The sequence below is a fragment of the Rhinolophus ferrumequinum genome, chromosome 3, assembly GCF_004115265.2.
Source record: "Rhinolophus ferrumequinum isolate MPI-CBG mRhiFer1 chromosome 3, mRhiFer1_v1.p, whole genome shotgun sequence".
Lineage (NCBI taxonomy): Eukaryota > Metazoa > Chordata > Mammalia > Chiroptera > Rhinolophidae > Rhinolophus > Rhinolophus ferrumequinum.
Genome location: NC_046286.1, coordinates 62,782,471 through 62,803,564, shown reverse-complemented (window position 1 = coordinate 62,803,564; position 21,094 = coordinate 62,782,471). Strand labels below are relative to the sequence as shown.

The window sequence follows — 21,094 nt, the reverse complement described above, 5'->3', positions numbered from 1 at the left end:
TTTTCTTTCAAAAAATGTGAACAGTCAAAAGAATTTAGTCCCTCCTTCCTTTTCTGCCTCTTCTCTTTGCTTGTTTCCTGCCTTTAAGCCCATCACCATCTCAGAACCCTCTTTCGGGGGTAACTTCTGTAACGTTTGGCTTTGTGCCCTTTCAGATCTCTTTCTATGCCTTTCCATATATATGTGCAGGTAAACATTTTCTATTTTAACATAAACAAAATCATTTATTACATATTGCTCTTTGCAAGCTGTTTTCCTTTTAAAATGTAATGTGTCTTGGAGAGCTTCTGGTTACTTTCTTTCTTTAAATGTGCTTACTTTAGAAATTTTAGTCAGTAAAATAATTTAAACACATTTGGCTATAATTTATGTAGTCATGCCTCTTTCATTTTAGTGGCAGGTTAAAACTGGCTTCAGATATTGTTGTGTTAGCTTGAGTGTGACTCCTAAGGTAAACCAAATTTATATCAAACATGAAAGAAATAATAGAAATCTGCATTTGTTCATCTAGTCTTAACTCCTGGTTATTTCCATGTAGCTACCTGTGATGTTATCCTCAGAAAACCTTGCTTTAACATTTTTATACATAGATAACATCCCTTCTTGTTAAAGTGCTCTGATGACACATCTATTTTTGTTTATTATAGTTCAGCAGGAATTTTGAGAGAAGTGATTTTTAAGAAGAAAAACTTTACTCTCTTTTTGGGCAAACCAATAAGTTTGTAGAAAGAGCCTATCGTGACTTCAGATCCATTCTATATGTCAATTTGAGAAATGATGCAGTATTCTTAGAACAGTGCAGCAAATGGCAGGAGAGTAAAGTGGGGGATGGGGTGTGGGGGTGGGGAAGCTTCAGGAAAGCTGGAGTTTTAGATCTTTGTGATGTGGTTTCTTAATTTTGATGGAGATATAAATTCTCAAGAAACTGGTCAATTTCATAATTATAAAAGTGTTTCCGAGACAAATATGCATCGTTTTATATTCTCTACTCTCTTGGATTTTTCATGTCATTACCGTTCCCAGTAGTCCACTTGCTGAAAAGTGTTTCTAGTCAATACTTGTACGCTGTGAAATTTTTGAGCAAGTTTTTATCTCCTGAGATGGTTTAAGGCTGGTGGGACTTTCAGCTCTGGTTTTGTGCCACTTGTAGGTGATAAATGCTTCAGTAGCTTCAAAACATACCTTTGGGGGTAATGTGGAGATAGGAGTGGAAGGGGGTCTGCGTGATTAGAGAGATTATATATTATAAAGTGAAGAAAGTAATGGCTTAGTGTCCTAATCCCCAAAGGGTTGGGCCTCATGGCTTGCCCCATTTCTATCCCAGACGTGGTCATGCCAAAAATTAGATGTAATGTCATTATCCTGAAGCAACAACTCAAGAAAAATCAGTGTAGTCTGCTTTCACTGTCTTCCAGCTGTTCCACGGTTGCTGCCCAGCTTTGGTTGGTGGCTTTACACACAGTCCTGTGCAGGGGAGAGCGCTGAGCCAGATGTGGAGGGAGGCAGTGGGGGAAGGAGGCTGCAGGGCAGGGGCCATGGCTCGCCAAGTCCTCGCTTCCAGTTCCTGAGCTGTCACGTACTCATCTGGCTCAAATTATTTATTCTCAGTTGTCAAGTGCAGATAATAATCCAGGCTTACTCCCATGAGTCTCTTTTGAAGATCACTGTTTTATTTCGTCTTGAAAAGTGCTTGATAAACTCTAAAATAATAATAATAATAATAATAATAATAATAATAATAATAATAGTAATAGATATACCTACTGACCTGGGCTGGAAGCATGGATTTTACAGCAGGGTCTGTGAAAGGGAGGTATTTCCTCCAGAGCGGTTTATTTCTTACATTAACGAGAGAGAGAGAGAGAGAGAGAGAGAGAGAGAGAGAGACCGTCTCTCAAATGGGGCTCAGAATATTATTATTATTATTATTTGCCTTTGCCTGAGCCAGGTTTTTGTTTTCTGAGCTGAGTTTAATTTCTGATGTACTGATAAGAATGTTCATTCAGAAAATATATATCCATCCCCTATGATATGTTCCAGAAGCTCTGGGAGACATATAGACCCAGACCTGCCTCTCCTGGTGTTTATAACCTTCCATAGATGAATGGACAAATGCACATCACTCCTAAAAGGCAGTGGTGGGTCGTGTCCTGAGATTAGGTAAACCACAGAAGGAGGAAAGAACAGAACTTTGAATTACATGAACAATCTTGGCTGGTAAACATGTCTGTTTCCCAAAGGAGATTGTGGGGTTTGTTCAGTTTTGCTGAGAGATCTTGCTTGCTCCCTGTGTGGTATTAGATGATAGATAATAAAGCTTTTTGTTCTGGAGAAGATTCAGACTTTGGTTCTTGAAAGAAAGAATTTTTATATCACTCAGGGATTTAGCTCTTTAGTTTTTGTTGTGGGGGAGTAAAAAGAGGTCCAGAACAAAGCAGGGTCAGACCCTGTTGTATAGGTGATTCACATTAGATTTTAAAATATTTACTTGTAGGTTTAAAAATCCATCAAACAGTTATCATTAGTTTATGTACTTAGCTGATACTGAATTTTCTACTTTGGTTTCTAAGTTTGAAGTAACGGGATAACAAAAATTTTCCCCTCTGTCAAGCATAAGAAACCAAAGATCAGATATTATCAATGTTCTCTATTAATTTACTTATTTATTCATTCAATGGTCCTGTCCTCCAGGCACCATGCTGTGTCCTGAGGAGCTTACAGCTTAGTAGGGGATACAATTTCTAGGACAGGTGGTAAGTACTGGGCAGATTATGTGAGCATTAGTGGTTTCCCAGGAAACCTCCTCCAGCGAGTTTAGAAGTGGTAAGTCTTGTTGCTTCTCCTACAGTTGTTGGATAGTTGTTAGAGGACCCTGAAAGCACGGATGTGGCTGATCATTCCTTTTGGGGGATGGGTTAGAAGGCGAGGTCCCCTCGTACAGCTGGACACCATGGCTTACAGAAGGCCCTTTTGCTCAACGACAGGAGCAGTGGAAATTCCCGCCTACATCTTCGTATGCGTGGGGATGGACATTGTGGGGCGAAGAAATGTTCTGATGTTCTCCCTTATCTCAGGTGCACTTTTCTGTGGTGTGATTATGGTGATCCCCAAGGTGAGTTATTTTGTGTTTTATTTAGGGAACGGTTAGTTATACTATGACAGTTTGATGGGAGAATTTTTAGCTTATTACAGTAAGTACAACGATCAATTCAGACATATGGACAGAGTATATACATAACATTTAAAAATATGTTTTCTGTTTTTGTTTATGTTTTCTTTTTCTTTTTTTTTTAAAAAAGCATTCTTTGTCTGTTATATAAGTACTACATGTGCATGATAGAAAATTTAACGAAAACATTAAAAAATAATGCCCATAATCCCACTTCCCAGAGATGGCGAGTGTTGTATTTTGGAAACTCAATAATCTTGAGTGAGGAAAGTAGATCCTGCCTTCCAAACTTTCATTCATTCATTTACTCATTCAACAAAAATCTATCTGGCATCTATTATGTGCCAGCTGCTGTTCTAGGTGTTGAAGACACACAGCAAATCAAGTTCCTGTTGATATAATGAATAAAAAACAGAATGAGGAATAGAGAATGACTGAGTATGTGGGGGGCACACATATATCCTACTTGATTTTCTCTAGGGTGATCAAGGATGGTGTGCCTCTCAGAGAACGTGACGTTTGATCAGAAACCTGAAGAAGGGAGGGAGCCGTGGAAACCTCTGAGGGATATAATGAACTCATATTCAAGAGTGTTCCAATTTAGATAGCCTTGTTTTTCACTGTGGTAGCTTAGTAGTTGTCAATTTCTAGTATGCATAACCCCCCTGAGGAGCTTGTTTTAAACAACGCAGTTTCTTAGTGAGAAACACTGCCATAAACTACTGAAATGACTTTCATATTCCTATATTTTGGCAAGCCCCATCCCCTAGAATACCTCTTGCATCCAGAAATGCTGCTCCTCTTCCCCCCACACACCAAAATGTTGTTATCACTTGTATTTTCATTCTTCATTTGGAAAGTCTGGTCACAATAACAATACTTGAAAATATTTTATATAATTTTCTCCAGCAATTATATAATTATCAAGCAATAGTATCTCAGCATTTAGAACAAGGTATTTTAACTTTTACACAACGTTTGAAATTTAAGCGAACCTGTGACTTCCTTTTATCGTGACACTTCACTTAATTATCAGGGTTGGTGAATCAAATGTTTTATGTAACTGAAATTTCCAGGTGATTGATATACAACTGAGAAGAATGCAGTACAACTACTCAGTAGGAGGTCTGTGCCAATTTGAGGGAGCTTCATCCATACCTGTTTTTGTTTGTGTTCTGAAGTAGTTTGCAGCGATATTAGTTGAGCTGATGGCGAGGGGAACCCCAGAACCTTTGAGTCATACAGTGGTTAAGCCACAGCAGTAATGTGGAAGACGATAGTGGCTGAGGGGGATTTTGAGAAACAGAGCACTAACCCCTAACCACAAATTTCTCCCCAAACGGTAGTGCCAACACAATACAAAAAAGTTTTAAGTCCCATTGATTCATTCAACAAATATTGTCTGCAGTAGTAAGTGAGGTGACAAGATGACACTGGCTGCTCTAATAGAGGCACCCCCACATCTCAGTGACTTCACATAACAGATGTTTATTTCTTGCTCACAGAAAGTCCGATGTGGGTGTACCTGGTTGGTCGCAGTGGGAGTGGTGAGGGAATGTTTGGCTCCATGGACTCTATTCAGGGACTCGGGTTGATAGAGGCGCTGCCATCCTCAACACATGAACTCCCAGGTCGCCTGGGTCTCAACATCCAGCTGGCAGATGAGGGGGAGAGAAGAGATGGAATATGGGAGGTCCTTGTGAGCCAGTGCTGGAAGTGGGACACAATAGGGAAAGCAGAAACTAAGTTGGAAGCGTGGAGAGGTTTTGCTGTTGAGGACTGCAGCAGCCAAAGGTGGGGGTGGGGGAAGTCTGCATGCATAGTTCAGTTATTGCTTTCAAATTATTTTCTGAGGATAATTTATAAGCCATGGGATTACTGCTGCAAAAGACACAATTTATTTTTATGGCTCTTTGATTTATTCTGCTGGGTCAGTTCCAGAAGGAGGGGGTCAATTATTGGTGGAACCAGCATGTCTGGGGGTATCTCATTCCAAAGCAGTCTTCCCAAGAGGTATTCTTTTCTTATTTGGTAATTTGAAATCTCTAAGGCGGGGGGAGGCACAATAAAACTTTCTTTTAAATTTCATGAAGATGGAAAGCTTTTGCATACCATGAGTAGAGTTTACAAAATAAATTCAAACAGAAAAACAAAACTCTTCATTGTCCTGAAAAGTAGTGGACAATTAGAAAGTTTTAAGTAATCATTTTAAAGATTTCATTTAAGGATTTTTCTTTAAAAAATATTACTTATGATGGTCTATTTTGCTAATATTTTTTTTTTGCAGGGTTACTATATTTGGAGTGTGGTGGCAACTATGGCTGGAAAATTTGCCATAGGGTCAGCATTTGGCCTCATTTACCTTTATACAGCAGAACTGTATCCAACCATGATAAGGTAAGAGTTACTTATTTTTCTGTTGTTTTCCCATTGTCTTTCACTTACGTGTCATTTCACTATATTTGACCTTTGAGTATACATGCTTTATTTTCATAGACGTTACTGGAGCTCTGAGATGTGGGAAAGTTATATGATGATGCTAATTCTGAATCTGAGGCTTTGTCTATACCTCATTAGCAAGGATATTAGAGAAATTGTTCTGAAATACTTTCTACTATCCTAAATCATTTTAAATCTTGAATATAATTGACCTACACTGACTTAATTTACTCAGGATGTATCTTTTAATGTTCGGGTGTCAGTTGTATTGGGGCTGCCATAACAAAACACCAAACTGGATGGCTCAAACAACAGAAATTTATTTTCTCACAGTTTTGGAGGCTAGAAGTCCAAGATCAAGGTGTTTGGCAGGTTTGTTTTCTCCTGGGCCCTCACTGCTTGGCTTATGAAAAGATATTTATTCACATTAAAAGCACACTCTTTCCTTCCTGCTAGACATTATATAAGGTTTCTTCAAATAACTTTGAAAGAAAAGCACATTGAGATATTGCTTGACTTAAAAAAATAAGATAGAATGTTTCATAGATATAAATCATTTGTCTCCAAAATTTCCATTTCCTACCTCAAACAAATTCCTGCTCTAGAAAATTGATGGTGCCCTCAATATTAGACTGAATGAATATACATGAGGGTCTCATCTGCATACCAGATGTAGAATGGTTTACCCTTTTTTTGTCTTGAATTATCTGTATGCTTTTATATACCCCTGTTTTACAGAATGTATATCTAAATCACGAGTGATTCCTGAAAAATTAGAGTAAAATTATTTCCAAGTATGTTAAGCCAAGCTTAAGTTTTATTGTTTATTTTCGTCTGGGAGGGTGAACAGGGGCTACAGGAAGTCGTTCCATCACTCTCTGCATCATCTGTGTTCTACTTCTCTTCCGTTCTTGCTGCTGTCTTTTTTTTTTTTTAATTTTTAATTTTTTTTTAAATTTTTAAAAAATTTTTAATATACTAGCCATTTACACCCCTCACAAAGTGATCACCTCCTCCCCCAGTCTGTTACCCCTCTGACATCGTATACTGTCTTAATACTCCTCATGTTTTCAGGACGCAGGCCGTGGGAAGTGGCAGCGTGGTGTGCCGTGTGGGAAGCATCATAGCTCCGTTCTGCGTTTACCTCTCCAGCGTTTGGCTCTTCATGCCCCAGGTGTTTAATCAGTTGATAGAACCTTACTGAGATAGCAGAAAGGCTGATCAACTAATTGCCTTCTGTGTTTTTATTTATTGGAAGCGAATTTATAATTCAGCGATGATGAGGGTTTGTAGAAATCTTTTTAACAGCTCACCAGTCGGCAAGTGGCGGGGTGGCTGCTGTTTTCTTGTTGGTCGACTGCCTTCCAGCCACCGGTGCGCTGTACATTTTACCTATGCCTGCCAGAGACCGGGCTCTCCTCACCCATATCATGAAGCTGGGTCCACACAGGGAGAGCGGTGTTCTCTGTAGTCTTTCAGTGCCTCTGCCTCCATCACCTGGCCCAGCACAGCCTATGCCCCTCCCCCTGGATCCGCAGGCTGCCTCTCACCCCCCACCCCTTGCCTCCACCTTCCCGCAGTGTGCCTGCTAGTCAAGGAGGATTCTAGAGGCTGCCTGTTCCTCGAAGGATTCTGTGGTACCTGACAGAGAGGTTGGGGACCTGTGGTTTTCAGACATAAAAAAAATCTCTCCCTGCTGGCTCTGGTAGTGGTGTGGGCTGTTTGCCTGGTTATGAATGGTGAGAGCAGTTACGTTCAGTTTGCAGATTTCCTCCTGTGGGGGCTGAGAGGCTGGGAAATCACACTGTTACACTTGGGTTTAGCAAGACCCTGTGGTCAGGAGGTAGATGAGAGACAGGGAGAGGTGGGGCAGGAGGGATTGGGGAGCATGGAGGGTGTGGGGTTGGGGGTGGCCCCAGGGGCTGCAGTGGCTTAGGGGAGAGCCCTGGGTCTGCTGGCCCTCTTCCTCCCCCTCCAAGCCACCTCTCCTAAACTTCTTTGCCATAGCTTTCTCTAGGCTGTTCCCTCTTGGTCTCCTTCAGTGCTCCTCTTTCTTTTTCTGATCGCCCCTTAAATAGACTCATTCTCTAAAAGCCATCCTGGCTATCTTTTCCCATTCCATGCATAGGCAACCTCTCCTAAGTTCTGACTTCTCTTCCAAGTTGCAAAATCATGTTTCCACCAGCCTCATGGATTATTCTCCCTGAATGTCTTATAGCAAATCTACTGTTTCCCAAACCAAACTGGTTGGTGCCTTAAATTTTCTCCTCCTCCGTCTACCAATTTGGGTTAGGACTCAGTGGCCTCCAGCATGACACTTCAGCATCAGCTTTTTATTTGCCCTGTTCTTCTTCCCCCGTCTTCTCCCAATGCAGGACACTACATCTTCACCTTCTCTATCAAAACCACCCCAGGTTGCCTGCTTCTGGTTCAGTTCCTCATCAGCTTCCGCCTACTATGTCTGTTTCCTGAACTCCACCCCCAATCCCATCAGAATAGTTTGCTGAACCACAGTTTTGCTCCAATTGCCCTCTCGCCTTCAGAATAAAATCCAAACTCTGCCTGATTCAATTCAAGTCTTTTCCAGATTGAACCCCTGCTCACCTTCCCTAGTTTGTTTTGTTTTTTCACACACCTTCCCCTCCTCTCCACACTCACTCTGTTCTCACTCACCCCGACTCACTCTCCTCCTGTGCCTTGCCTAAATGTCCCCTCTGTAGAGAGTGTTTCTCTCCCACCTCCTAAATCAGGACACTGTGGAGGAGGGGGAAGAAGCTTCTGGGATGCAAGCAGCACGGGGTTGTGGGTGATCAAGAGTGTGGCATTTTTGCTTTATAATTATTTCTTAAACTGTGCATTTGTTTTATGCCTTTTTTATACTTAAATCCTATTTTATGATAGATAGACAGATAGATACACAGATAGACATAGACTTTTTTTTTCCTTTTTGAGAGGTAAATCCAAGAACTGTTAGGACTCAAACATCTCAGAAGCTTGAGCTCCATCTGGGACAGAGCCTTGACAGGCACCCAGAACTAGAAGATGGCTTAGGGCAGTGATTTCTTCCCAGTACTCCCATGAAGTCCAGGGCTGTTGACAAAACGTGGCCCCTCTTATGGGGTCTTCCCAGGCTTCGTGGAGACCAGCTGCCTCTCCAGGATCTTTCTGGATGAGGCTGTCCGGGTGCTTTAATGGCCGTGACTCCACAGCTGGGGAAACAGGACTGCAACTGGGACCACCTGCCTCATTTCCAGTTTGTCCTCCTGCATTGCCTCTGCCGGACAACTGGTGGGAGGACAAACACTGTAAGAGTTTAGATGAGCCCCCCCCCCCATGTATTTTTCAAGACGCAGAGCAAACCCCACTTCTCCAAGCAGACCACTCAGATCTAATGACTCTCTCTTTCCCATGTCTGCACAGTATTTTGTGTGTGCCCCTTTCACAGCCCAGTCACAGCCTGGCTTTACTATATGCACATATGTTTTTGTCCCTCTAGTTTCAACTGTTTATCTCTTGCAGGGGAGGACATTTTGTATCCCCACCACTGGGTCCAGCAAAGCATTTCTTTACGTGCTGCTCATGTTATAGTTTGCTTAATGTTTTAAATAAAATAGACTGCCTTTTAAAATTTAGCTTTGCCCTGCACAGTAATAACAGTGAAATAGTGGGTATTATACTAGTTATATCTTTTTGTGAAATACACTAACAGAATCTTACAGGTAATAAAACCAAGTGTCTGATACTACCGAAAATCACCTTACACAAATAGGTGGTGTGTAACCACTGGCTTGGCGTGGGCATCTGTCTTACGTCCCAGAACACTCTCAGCGAGGTTTGCTTGACTGGGGAATTGGGAGGCCAGCCTCCTTCGTGCACTGACCCTGAGGCTGGGAAATGACACGGGCTGTCTGGCCTGCCCAGGGAGGTGTTTTTGGAAAGTCCACCATCCATTTCAGGGTATGGACTTTTCTAGAAGCCTCTCCTTTGTGCTAGCACTTGATGTTCCTCATTAAATAAATAAAAGATAAAAATAGGAAAGGTGTTTTTTTTTTAAACAATAAGCTGAAACACACAGAAGAAGATAGATACATCTATAAAAGCAAACTACTATAAATTTATGAAAACCACATAAAAGACTCTTTTTTTTAAGGAATCCGTGGGTCAGTTAAGGACTGTGGAGTTAAAAAGGATTTTTCATTTTATTTAACAGGTACTTAAATCGTGCTTGCTATGTGACAAGCTCTGTTTTAAGTGCTTTACAAAATTAGTCTTCATAGAATGCAGATACTGTTAATTGCTATCCCTATTTTACAGATATGGAGATGTTACAGAAAGTCATTCTTAGCTCAAGGTCACACACCTTCAAGGTGACAGAGCTTGGATTCAGACCCCGGTGCCATGCCTTTTACACAGCACAAACAGTACAAAAGCAAGTGCAGAGAAACAAGCTCCCCCTCCACCCTGACCCTGACCGCCCCAGGCCCCCTTCCCCTAGACAACCCGTGTCAGCAGGGTCTTGTGTATATCTGCAGAAATATTCTGTGAATGTGCTTCCTTTGGAGGCAACAGATGTTGCTTGTTGTTTTTAATGAGTAAGAAAAATAGATTATTCAATTTTTCATTAAGCTTATTTATGGAGGTCAAACTGCCTAGCAAGGCAGTGCTTTCATTTTGAGGATAGGAAACGCTGATCTCGATGATAAGTTTATATTTTCTCTTTTGAAAAGATGCACATGAAAATCGCTCGTTCTGATCCTTTTATTATCAACCATTATTTTCCAGTAAACTAAATAAAAGTGGACACCTAATTTGTATCATTTTTGTATTCATCAGCACATTTGGCAGAAGTTCAGTGAGTGTTGATTTTGAGCTAAACCCTCTACTAGGTGCTAAGGAGCAGAGAGAAGAAAGAAACAGGCACCATCCTTAGAGACATCCAGTGTGGGGGAAGGCAGAAGAGCAAACCATGACAAGCCCCAGAGATGAGGGCTAGAGTGGGAAATGCCGCGGTTACGTGGTTATAGGAGAGGCCTACCAAGCCAGAGGGCCAGAGGGGAGGCTTCCTGGAGGAGGGATCCTTTCATCTGTACCTGGAGGGGCCAGTAAGAGTCAGCCTGGTGGAGAAGAGAGATGGGAATTCCAGGCAGAGGGAACAGAAAGGCAAAGACTTAGCGGGGAAAGGAATACAGCCAATTTGGGTTGGGAGCAAGCATTATTGCTAACACCCAGGAGGTAAGTCTGGAAAGGTGGGCAGGGGTCTCAGAGGAGGTCAGCCAGGAAGAGCATGTGGACTAACGGCGGGTTTGAGAGGACAGGATGGAAAAGGTATATCCACAGGACCTGGTGACCTGTTGGATATGGTGGAGCATATGGATATGGATATGGGGGGAATGCAAGGATGGTTCTTGGGGCTGGAGGGAACCCAGGAGGAGGAACAGGGTTGAGGTGGGGAAGGACAGTACGCGATGAGTGTGAGGTGCCTGTAGGATGGGCACCAGGGGATACGTCCAGGAGGCAGACGCCTTTGCAGTCTGGAGCTGAGGGGACAGCCCCGCTGGAGGTACAGATTTGGGAGTCAGCTTATACGGAGATGAGGAAAGAGTGAGGGAGACTGATAGCAGAAGGGTCCAGGGCGGAGACAGGTGCAGCAGCCTGTAGGACGGGAGGTTCCCAGGGTCCCAAAGGAGGAGAGGAGGTGAGGAAGGCAGGAGAGGACAGTGGCTAAGAAAGAGCAGGACAGCGACACATCCACGGGAGTTGGCAGCCAGAAGTCTGTGGCCTGGGGAGAGCAGCTTCTGTGGGTCCTGGGAGTGGGCCAGGCTGCAGAGGGCAGGATGGAAGGAAAGCAGAGGGAGAAGAGGCAGTGACGGCTGTGGAAAAGGTGGGCCAGAGTCCGGAGGGGGTGTGGGTTGAGGCAGCGGCTTCTTTTGCTTGTTTTAAAAGATAGCATTTATTGACTGCTTACCAGGGGCCAGGCACTACTAAGGGCCTTACATGTGTTACTTAATTTAATCCTTTCAACCGTGTTTGGGGGCAGGTACTATTATTATTTCCATTTTACAGACAAGAAAACTGAGGAGCAGAAAAGTTAAGTGATTTGCACAAGGGCCACACAGGTAGCAAGTTACCGGGCAGAGTGGCTTTGGAGATGATAAGAGGCTCAAGAACTTCTACTTTTACTGAGGGAAACTATCCAGTGGAAAGGAAAAGTTCAGAAATATGTGAGAGGGAGGGAGGTAGGCTGATGGAAGGAGAACCTGAGGAGGAGGAGGAGAATCGCAGTGGGATATGGAGAGGACGACGGGCTCCTCCTGGCCAGGAGGGAGGGGGCATTGTTGGGATGTTTGTGGGGTGCGGGGAGCTGGCCAGGGTGGCAGGAGACCAGGTCTTCTGCTTGAAGCGAGAGGAGAATGGAAGGTTATAGGTTTGTTTATTTCCTAAAGCCAAAAAGAAAAATCCAGCCCTGTCTTGGATCTTCGATTTGATCCTATTTCTCATTTAGGCTTATTCACTGTTTGCCCAGACCCTGACGCAGGGTTCTTCTGGGGTTTGTACATCAGTGGCGATTCCTGCTATGTCCCGAGACACCAGAAAATGTCTTTAAACAACCTTTGGAGTGTCACTTTAAATTCTACTAGTTTTAGGCTTACTCATGAGTTTTCTAAGAATTAGGTTCCCAGCATTATGCAAAACAAAAATAAAAACCTGACTTCCCAGCTCACACTGGTTACAGATGTGGCCTCACGTCACGTCACAGTTGCACCGTGTTTCATGTTTCTCATTCTCAGAGGCTGTCAAAGCATCAGGTACGTACATCTATCAGAAAAACCATGTCTTAAGTTCTTTTTATGGGCTCTTCCCAGGCAGTGTTTTCTGCTAGAGGAATTTAAATTATGTAAGGATGAACACATTTTTAAGGACTGTACAGAGATTTAGTTCTAAATTCCACCCAAGATCTTCGTAACGATCAGTAGAGAATAGATATGTAGACTTTAATTTTTAATGTGATTTGAATTTTTAAAGGCAAACACCTTGGTGCTCGTCTAAAAGGTTGCCTTTTATGTGTCAAAATCTAGAAAGTAAAGAAATATACTGCTTTTAGTAGTAAATCAGATGGACACCCCTCCCCCCCACAAAGAAACTAATAGCAATTAGTTTCCATTGCACTTGTTTTGTTTCCCTTAAATTCTGTAGGTTTTGGTTCACCGAAACATTCATTCATGCATGCAGGTATGCATTCATGAACTCCCCATCATTTAATGGATGCTGACAGCGTGCCGATTTTGGAGGCAGGGACAGGGTTGACCATCAAGTCCCAAACCAAGGCTCAGTTGTCGGGTTTTCCACAAGACTCTGGAGTCTGGGAAGATGGGGCAGGGACTTTTTTCTCTGTGTAGTTCCTAGGACAGTACATTCAAGAGTGATAATACAGGCAGTACCCGGGATTTATGGAGTTGGGGGTGAGTGAGTGAATGAATGAATGAATGAATGAATGAATAAATGCTCTGATTGAGCCTAGCTGATGAGTTAAAGAACTCCCAGCCCAGCCTAAGTAACCCAAGGTCTCACCAGGGAGTAAAAATGACAACTGTCATGTCAAACTCAATTCTGTTACCTCCTTCTGAAAAAAGGTCAGGATTATTATTCTCTGAAGGATACATTTCTTCCTTCATGTGTCACTTATTATTATTAATTTTTAAATTCCTTCTAGTTGCTTACTGGGACTTTGGCTTTTGTGAGTGGATTGCTAACACTCAGGCTTCCAGAGACCCTTGGGAAGCCTCTGACAACTACTTGGGAGGAAGCCATCAAACTGGATGAGGAAACAGATAGCAGTTCAGGCAAATTGTTTCCCACAGCCAATGATGCGGATGTTGGAACGAACGGAAGTGATTAATTCAGGGGATTCTGGTCTTAGTGTGCCATGTGTGCTGTCTGGCACCTGAAATATTGTTCAATGCCTTTGTATTAGAGAAATGTTATTCTTATCTCCCACATGTCCTTTATTATGTCTTTTCAAAACAAACTTTGTAAGGAAATTTTAAAACAATTGTTTTGTAAAAGAAATAAAAACCAAGGTGAGAATGCTGATTTTTTTTTTTAAGACTGCTTTCCTATTGCCGCAAAATATCGTTTTCCGTGTTTGTTCTTCTGTGTCATTGTTTCTCAACCTTTCCCCCCTCTACCTGAGGGAAGACCACATACTCCAGGGTTCCTCCCCGCCCCCTTCGAACCCGGACTGTCAACTGGAAAGAGGGGCCCTGTGAGAGTGTTTCTTTTGACAAAGGCCCTTGAAGATTCTGTTGCTGATATTCCTTCCCCTCTTATGAGAACCATAGCTCTAAATTCAAGTCTTTTTTAGTAAAAATGTTTGTCTTCATAATGTAGCCACAAAAACTATAGCTATAAAAAAAGATATCTTGCTTTCCAGCACTCTGAGTGAAGAGGGCTTGAATGTGTAGGCACATGTCTGTATGTTTGGTCCCGTTAAGGGACACACATCTGCTAGGGGCCAGGAGTGCATTTTCTAGTCTGACATTTTTACTTTTCCTAAATTTACCAAATTCTCTCCATAAGTCTCCTTCAAAGTACAGAGAAGCTGTGGCATTTTAGTGCATTGCAAACTTTAAAGTTTGCGGATCATCCAGGAAATTGATTTTAAGTATTATGAGTATCTTTCGCCAATGCAAAAAGAAATTTAAACATTCTTGCCCTTTAAAGAAAATAATTTACAGGAAGATTTCACGCTTCTTTTTCTAAGTCCTAAATTTTGTTTCCTCAATTTCACTTAAAACCATAATTTGCAAAAATAGTTTAATATTCTGAACATTTCAACTGCAAAATTACAGTATAAATCTTCTCTGTTAGAGGAGTGCATTTCAGATAAATTTCCCATAGGTTTTAGGTTTTTCTTTACTATATTTTCATCAAAAGTTCCTTACTTTTTCTTTGCTTTTGAAATTTAGCTGTTGGATATGTCTTATGTCTAATATATTAGAATTGATGAAATGTTAGTGTTATCTGCAGAGGTAAGTAAAATAAGGATTAAGACAACTATATACATGCTGTTATTTAAAATCATTGCTAAGGGAAAAAAAGAGGAATTTGACCTGAATTATTTAGACTTTTTATATTAATTAAGTTCTCTGGATAGTTGCTCAGTTCTTCACTTGGTCTTTCCACTAATAAAATAAAATGTTAAACCAAAAACCTTTTTCCTTTTGTAAAACAAAACAAAACAAATAGGATATGAGAAGAGGAAGACATTTGTTTATCCTTCCTCTCGTCTCTGATTTTGTCTTTTTCTTTTTTCCTTCATTCTTAGCCTGTTTTCCTACTGTCGTTTAGATTTCCCCTCTTAGTTAATATTTGATGTTTTTGACTTTTAAAACTGTATAATCTTCAGACCCCACGAAAGCTGAATTTGTACCTCTCTTTCCCTGAATCTCTGTTAAGATGTATGTTCTTAGGGAAGTCCATATTAAAAATACACTTTGCAAAAGAACAAGACAAACAACTGAAAGAACAAAAATTCATAAACACAGACAATAGTTTAGGGGTTACCAGAGGGTAAGAGGGGAGGGGAGGGCTCTAGAAGAGGGTAAATGGGGTATAATATATGGTGATGGAAAGAGAACTGACTCTGGGTGGTGAACACACAATGTGAGATATAGATAATGTATTACAGAATTGTACACCTGAAATCTATGTAACTTTAGTAACAATTGTCACCCCAATAAACTTTAGTTTAATTAAAAAAAGTTCTCATCACAGGAAAAAAGTATTCTGTAATTATGTATAGTGACAGACATTAACTAGATTTATTATGATCATTCTACATTATATACAAATATCAAATTGTTATGTTGTACATCTGAAACTAATATAATGTTTTTCGTCAATTATACTTCAATACAAAAATTAAAAAGAAAAACTATATATACTTTGAATGTATTCAATCGAATGATCAGTTCTGAGGGGCTTACCTGTCCCCTTTATCTCACCGCTATCAAATATTTACTGAAAACATACCAAATACAAAGGGTTCATTCTGTAAAATGGCATGTGCAAAGGGGTACTTAAATTCTTGTAGGTGGTGAAGAGGACCGTTTTCCCAGTTATGATTGTGAAGCTGACTACAGAAGCCAAAGTCTCTGGTAACCGCCTCCAACAATGTCTGGGAGTTGTGGATGTTCATGTCTTATCCGAATTTACCAGAAGTCAGTAATAGCTGTTCGTTTTATCTCTAAAGTCCACGTGGTTCCAGTATTTACTGACAACTGACAGTTCCCTAAGTAAATTCATTTTCTTCGTTCTGTGTCTCTCGGGTCTTACTGTGTCAGAGACCCAACTTGAGATGTTCAGAGGTGTTCCCATAAGTCTTGAAAGTCTTTTTTTTTACAAGGAGGAAAGGGTTCAGTTACAGACTCTGCCCTACTTCTGTGTCCCGACAGGGCTCGCCCATGTATCAGAGACATGAGTGCCCTGAACGCCTTCTCTGCTTCCCTGCACCAACCTGGAGCTACTCACTGCTGACTGCCTGGTTCCAAGAGCCTGGCTTCCTCAGTAAGCTGAAGAATTCAAGTTCCATTGGCTTGAGGCTCCTTATTTACTAGCAGACTAACACACCGGCAAGGTTAACACATCCCGAGCCATTGACAGGCATGCAGAGCAGAGCAGGAGGGGCTGGGTGGGCAGGGAGCCCCTACCATGGTGAGGCTGTGGGCTCCTCCAGAGCCCAAGGCAAACGTTTCTGAATAATTGTTGGGGAGGAGTATGAAGCTGAGCTCACCTTCAGTCTCAGGGAAACCACTTCAACTCTTTGGACCTCAGCCACTCATGTAAAATGATAACATAAGGTCCTGCTAGGTGGTCCTTGAGACTCCTTTTAACTCTCACCCTCAGTGACACCTGAATCTGTTTTCCTCCTCATTCTAGTCATATCACTGCAGTTCTTTGCAGCAGAAAATAAAACACCTACTAGCTGTATACACACACAACTTTCTTGGTTTCATTTCTAAATGTTTTCCTTCTCATCTTCCTTTCATAGTCAAGTAGAGTCCTGACCTGGGCAGGGAGGAAAAGGAGCCCTCTCAAATGTCTTCCATGGCTTTCATTACTTTTCAAACACAGTCCTCCATCCTAGCCAGATTTCTGGCACTTTTCACACTCTGCTCTGACACATACCTCTTCATGTCACCACCCATCATTTCCTCAGCTCTCTTTGAACTTCCTGCCTCTGCGGCTTTGCTCACACCATTCTCCCTCCCAGTATTTCCTACCCTGCTCTTCATTGTCCATCCAATCTCACTGATTTTTTGGAGTCTTCCTCATTTCCCATCCTCTCCTTTATTGGCCACTTGGGTCCACCATGCTCCCTCTCTCCTGAGCCCTCTCAGCACCTATGGTTAGTGCTACCTTATTAGAGGACTGTCTTATTCTGCCTTGTTTCCTTTCTCAAGGGAAATAACATCATTTTAGAAATTCTTAAATCTCCTGTAGTCCTTGCAACATGCCCTGGACAGAGTGACTGCTCTGCAAGTGTTTGTTGATTGACTTTATAGTAGGTGCTCAATAAAATAGAGATACCACTTACAAAGAATTTTACATGTCTTAACTCAGCAGATGTTCACAACACCTTGTACGAGAAATTTTAGTTTAATCACAATTTTCAAATGGGGAAACTGAAACTTAGAAGTTAGGTGATTTGCTCAAGGTAAAACAGACAGATCTCGTGGCACAAAATTGTGTGCTTTGGTGGAGACCTTGAGCATTGGAGACTGACATTCAGACTGGGCTTTGCCACTTAAGAAACCTTGGGCCAGTTCTCACTCTCCTGGAGCCTCTATTTACTCATCTATAGAATGGTGATACTAAGAGTACCTACTTCATTTAGTGGTTGTGCTATAGTGTGTCACGCATGTGTCTAGCATATGGTTAAGGCTAAATACATATTAGTTACAATATTATCATTATTTTGTGACATCAAACAGCTTCCCTATGAACAAATTTATGGACTGTAATGTGTCTGCCACACGGTGGACACTCAGCAACTATTTGAATATGTGGGCTAAGGAATCATTTGGTTTTTATCCTAGATTATTTCCTAAATATTTTTTCCAACTGCAAGCAGGTCACCATCTTAGTGATCAACAACATTATTCTGCCCTCCCACCCCCCATGCTCCCTCCCACCAGCTGACCCAGCAGAGCCAGGCACCAATGGGAGATGGCAGATAATTCTGGGCAGCCAAATGAGGAAACCAGGGTTGGCTTCTGCTCAGAACTTGCTGGGAGTTGGACAGGTTTACCCGTTATTTACCATGCCTACAAATCAGCTGGAAAAATCCCAGGCTGGTGGCGAGATGGAGGGTTTGCAAACTAGAAAGAGAAGAGCTGCTAAGAGTGGACCCGCTCCCAGGGCTTGGCAGAGCCCCAGCTCCACGGAGCTTACAAGATGAGGTCAATGTCTCCTTTCTCCAGGAGAATAGTGACAGAGACTCAGGCGTACGGGCCAATGGAGAGTAAGGTTAGAGGCAACGTCCTTAACAACTTCCCCAATGGGAAGCAGTTTTGCTTTCCCTCTGTCTCTCTGGGCACTGGATCAACCACTCACTGGGAAAACAAGTGTTGGTGCCAGAGCCTTCTGTGGGTTCCAGGCTGCGTTTTTCAGAGACAGGTACTTGAATCCTCTTGCTTGTGGCTCAGGGGTCATTCTGCCCATACTCTGGGAGTTTAGGGGTGTGCCTTAATGGGATCAGGTGACAGTGATTCACAGGTCCCTGGGGCGGGACGTACCCACCTTGCTGGCTCACGTTTCTTCACCTGGCAGCTGGTTATTCTCAGCCATGGATTACTTTCCCTCTCAACTTAATTTATTAGAGCTATTTTGAGAAACTTGCTGGGCCGGGAGGCTGGTGGGAAAGAGGAAAGTCAGTAAGGGATTAGGTGGCTACTTTCTACCTCCAGGGGACACGTGCAGGGCGATGCTCCTCAAGCTTGTCCCCTGCCTCTTGCCTTGGACCTTTCCCTTCTCTTCCCTCTGCTCTGGCAATCCTGTTCCTTTTTAGCTAGCCAGCCCACTGGGGAGCAATCAGATTAACTAACGGCTGAGGAAATGCATGTACTACTTAAGAAGTAGAAATAAAACACAGTAAACCTCATTGGAGGACTAAACTATCACAGTGCCAGAGACCTTCAGAGCTGGAAGAGACAACTGACAGCTGAGCCGTACCAGGTCTGCCCTGCTCACAACAGAGGAAACTGCCCACTTCCCCTGAGGAACATGCAGGTGGCCATGATTTGTATCACATGACCTGGCTATTGCTGACGCCACGGGCAGATTTACATGCTGGTTTAGCCTGATAAGCTGGCCTGGTGCTAGAACTTTGTCTGATAGGGACGGCAATGATCAACTGGACTAATTGCATTTTCTCTCTCTGGAGTTTCAACCTGAGACCTGCAGACAGAGTTAGAAAGAGAGTGGGAACAGAATTGGAAAGACAAGCAAGGAAGCCATGGTGGTCAGAGAAGCTGACTGTAGCAGGGCTCAGGGGTAAGGGGATAGGAGAGTGTGGAGCCCTTATTAACCCTCTAGTTCCCACACTGGGTGCCAGTCTCAGGCTGCCCAGCCCAGGTTCTTGGACGTCTGCCTCTTGCATTTCATACAAATTCTCCGAAAGACCCGCCTTTATGAGACAACCTCGGTGGGTCTCTCTTATTTACCACCCATAGGAGCTAATGAAGAATTCATCCGACCTGGTTTACAGATGAGGCAATCGAGGCTAGGAGACCCCGGGTTGCTCCCCAGGGTACAGAATCATCACCTGGGTCCACCAAGGAATCCAGTTCCTTACCTGAAAAGCTTGCTTTCAGAGAGTGGGGTTTCACGTGTAGGATAGGGGTGAGCGTGAGAATGTGGGGGTGGGCAAAGCAGTGACAGAGGCAGGGAAGGCGGTAGGTAAAGTTGGTCCCCAGTTAGATGAGGAGCAGGAGAGGAGATGGCAAGGTCAGTCGTTCAAACTTTCTGTCATGTTGTTATAATTACAAACCAGTTTGTAGACAGTACAGCTGAATTCTAAATTGCCCGTGCATCCTGCCCTCTCAGTGACTGTTCCTCAGGAGGTTTTTATCTCCTTGCGTCCACCTTGCTCAGCTCACCAACCTTCCCTAGGTTGTGCCCACAGAGAAAGTGGTTTGGGAAAGGGGGCAGAATGAGTAGAAATCTCCCCCTACCTGAAAACCTGCTTACCTGTCGTGTGTTCTAGAGGCAGCTCTGGGCTGGTTTTGCCTTGAAGTCTAGAACTCCACGGAGACTTTGCTGCCCGTACCTTGACACTTAATGGAAAGAGAGCTTACAGAGACCTCTCTTTATTCTAAGAGAAACACTGACAGGAAAGGTATTAGCTTGAGCGGCTGCTGATCGCAGGGCCAGACTTTGCACTGGATAGAAGAATCCCTAATACAAGGCTGACAGCTTGACTCTTCTCTCCTCACAGGCCCATGAACACGGTCCGGATTGCTGTTGTGGGGGCAGGCGTGGTGGGGCTCTCCACTGCTCTGTGCATTTCCAAGCTGGTCCCACAATGCTCCGTCACCGTCATTTCAGACAAGTTCACTCCTGACACCACGAGTGATGTGGCAGCTGGAATCCTTATTCCCCACGCTTACCCAGGTGAGAGGGATTTTTGCTCCTCTGTCAGACATGCTAGATATTAGGGAAAATGATGGTAGTGGAATTCTGTTGACAAAGACAGCTGGATGTGCGTGTAAGTGTATCGTACACTTTCAACATCTTGGTTTATCTGCCAGGAAAGGCTCAGTTATGTTGTAAGACAAGAATAACCTCCAACCGTAGCAGCTTAAAAGCAAAGGTTTATTTCTTGCTCACCGTATATGTTGATTGTCGTTAACAAGGGGTCTGCTCCTCACCCAGGGACCTAAGCTGATGGAGCAGCTGCTGTTTTGAGTGTCCTTATCACCTGTGCCTGGGGGAAAAGAGCTGGTGGTGAGGTGGGGTGTCTCCCCTCTGCAATGAAAAGATCTGGCCTAGTAGTGACTTTTATCACTTGTGATGACAGCTCATTGGCCAGCAGTCCCAATGCTCCCATCCCTCAGAAAGAGGCCAGGAAGTGCAATTCTGTAAGGGTCCCAGAAGGTGGAGGCGAGCCAGAAGTAATTGGTGAACAGCACGAATGACTACCGCAACTGGTAACTCTAAGTCTTTCTGTTTTCACCAGTAATGACAGTCAAGTCAGAAATTACTTGTATGTAACGGGACTAAAATTAGCCTCACTTCTAAGCCAGTATAAAACACTCAATCAATTTGTATTCAGGCCTACAGATGCATTGATTTTTTAAAAACATGTCCATGCACCCTTTCCGTACTGTGTTTTCCACATGAAATTGGAGAACAGAAATAGCATTAAATAGAAACCAAAATCACTTTGCAGCTAATGAGGTCTATGTTCACTATTTCCACCTTCCT

At 42.9% G+C, this 21,094-nt stretch overlaps 1 protein-coding gene across 9 annotated transcripts in view; it reads left to right on the top strand.

The window, feature by feature from the left end:
* The window catches only part of DDO (D-aspartate oxidase), a 70,941-nt gene that overhangs the window by 22,929 nt on the left and 26,918 nt on the right, over positions 1–21,094 (top strand). For 5 of the 9 annotated variants that reach the window (XM_033097125.1, XM_033097160.1, XM_033097142.1 and 2 more), the window contains exons 5-7: positions 2,985–3,112; positions 5,457–5,566; positions 20,106–20,281. In XM_033097125.1, coding sequence (XP_032953016.1) covers positions 2,985–3,112; positions 5,457–5,566; positions 20,106–20,281 — 414 coding nt within the window. Of the gene's footprint in view, positions 1–2,984; positions 3,113–5,456; positions 5,567–17,953; positions 18,287–19,097; positions 19,314–20,105; positions 20,282–21,094 lie in introns of those variants that run through there. The other 4 variants (XM_033097175.1, XM_033097168.1, XM_033097184.1 and 1 more) reach the window with 4 other exon arrangements.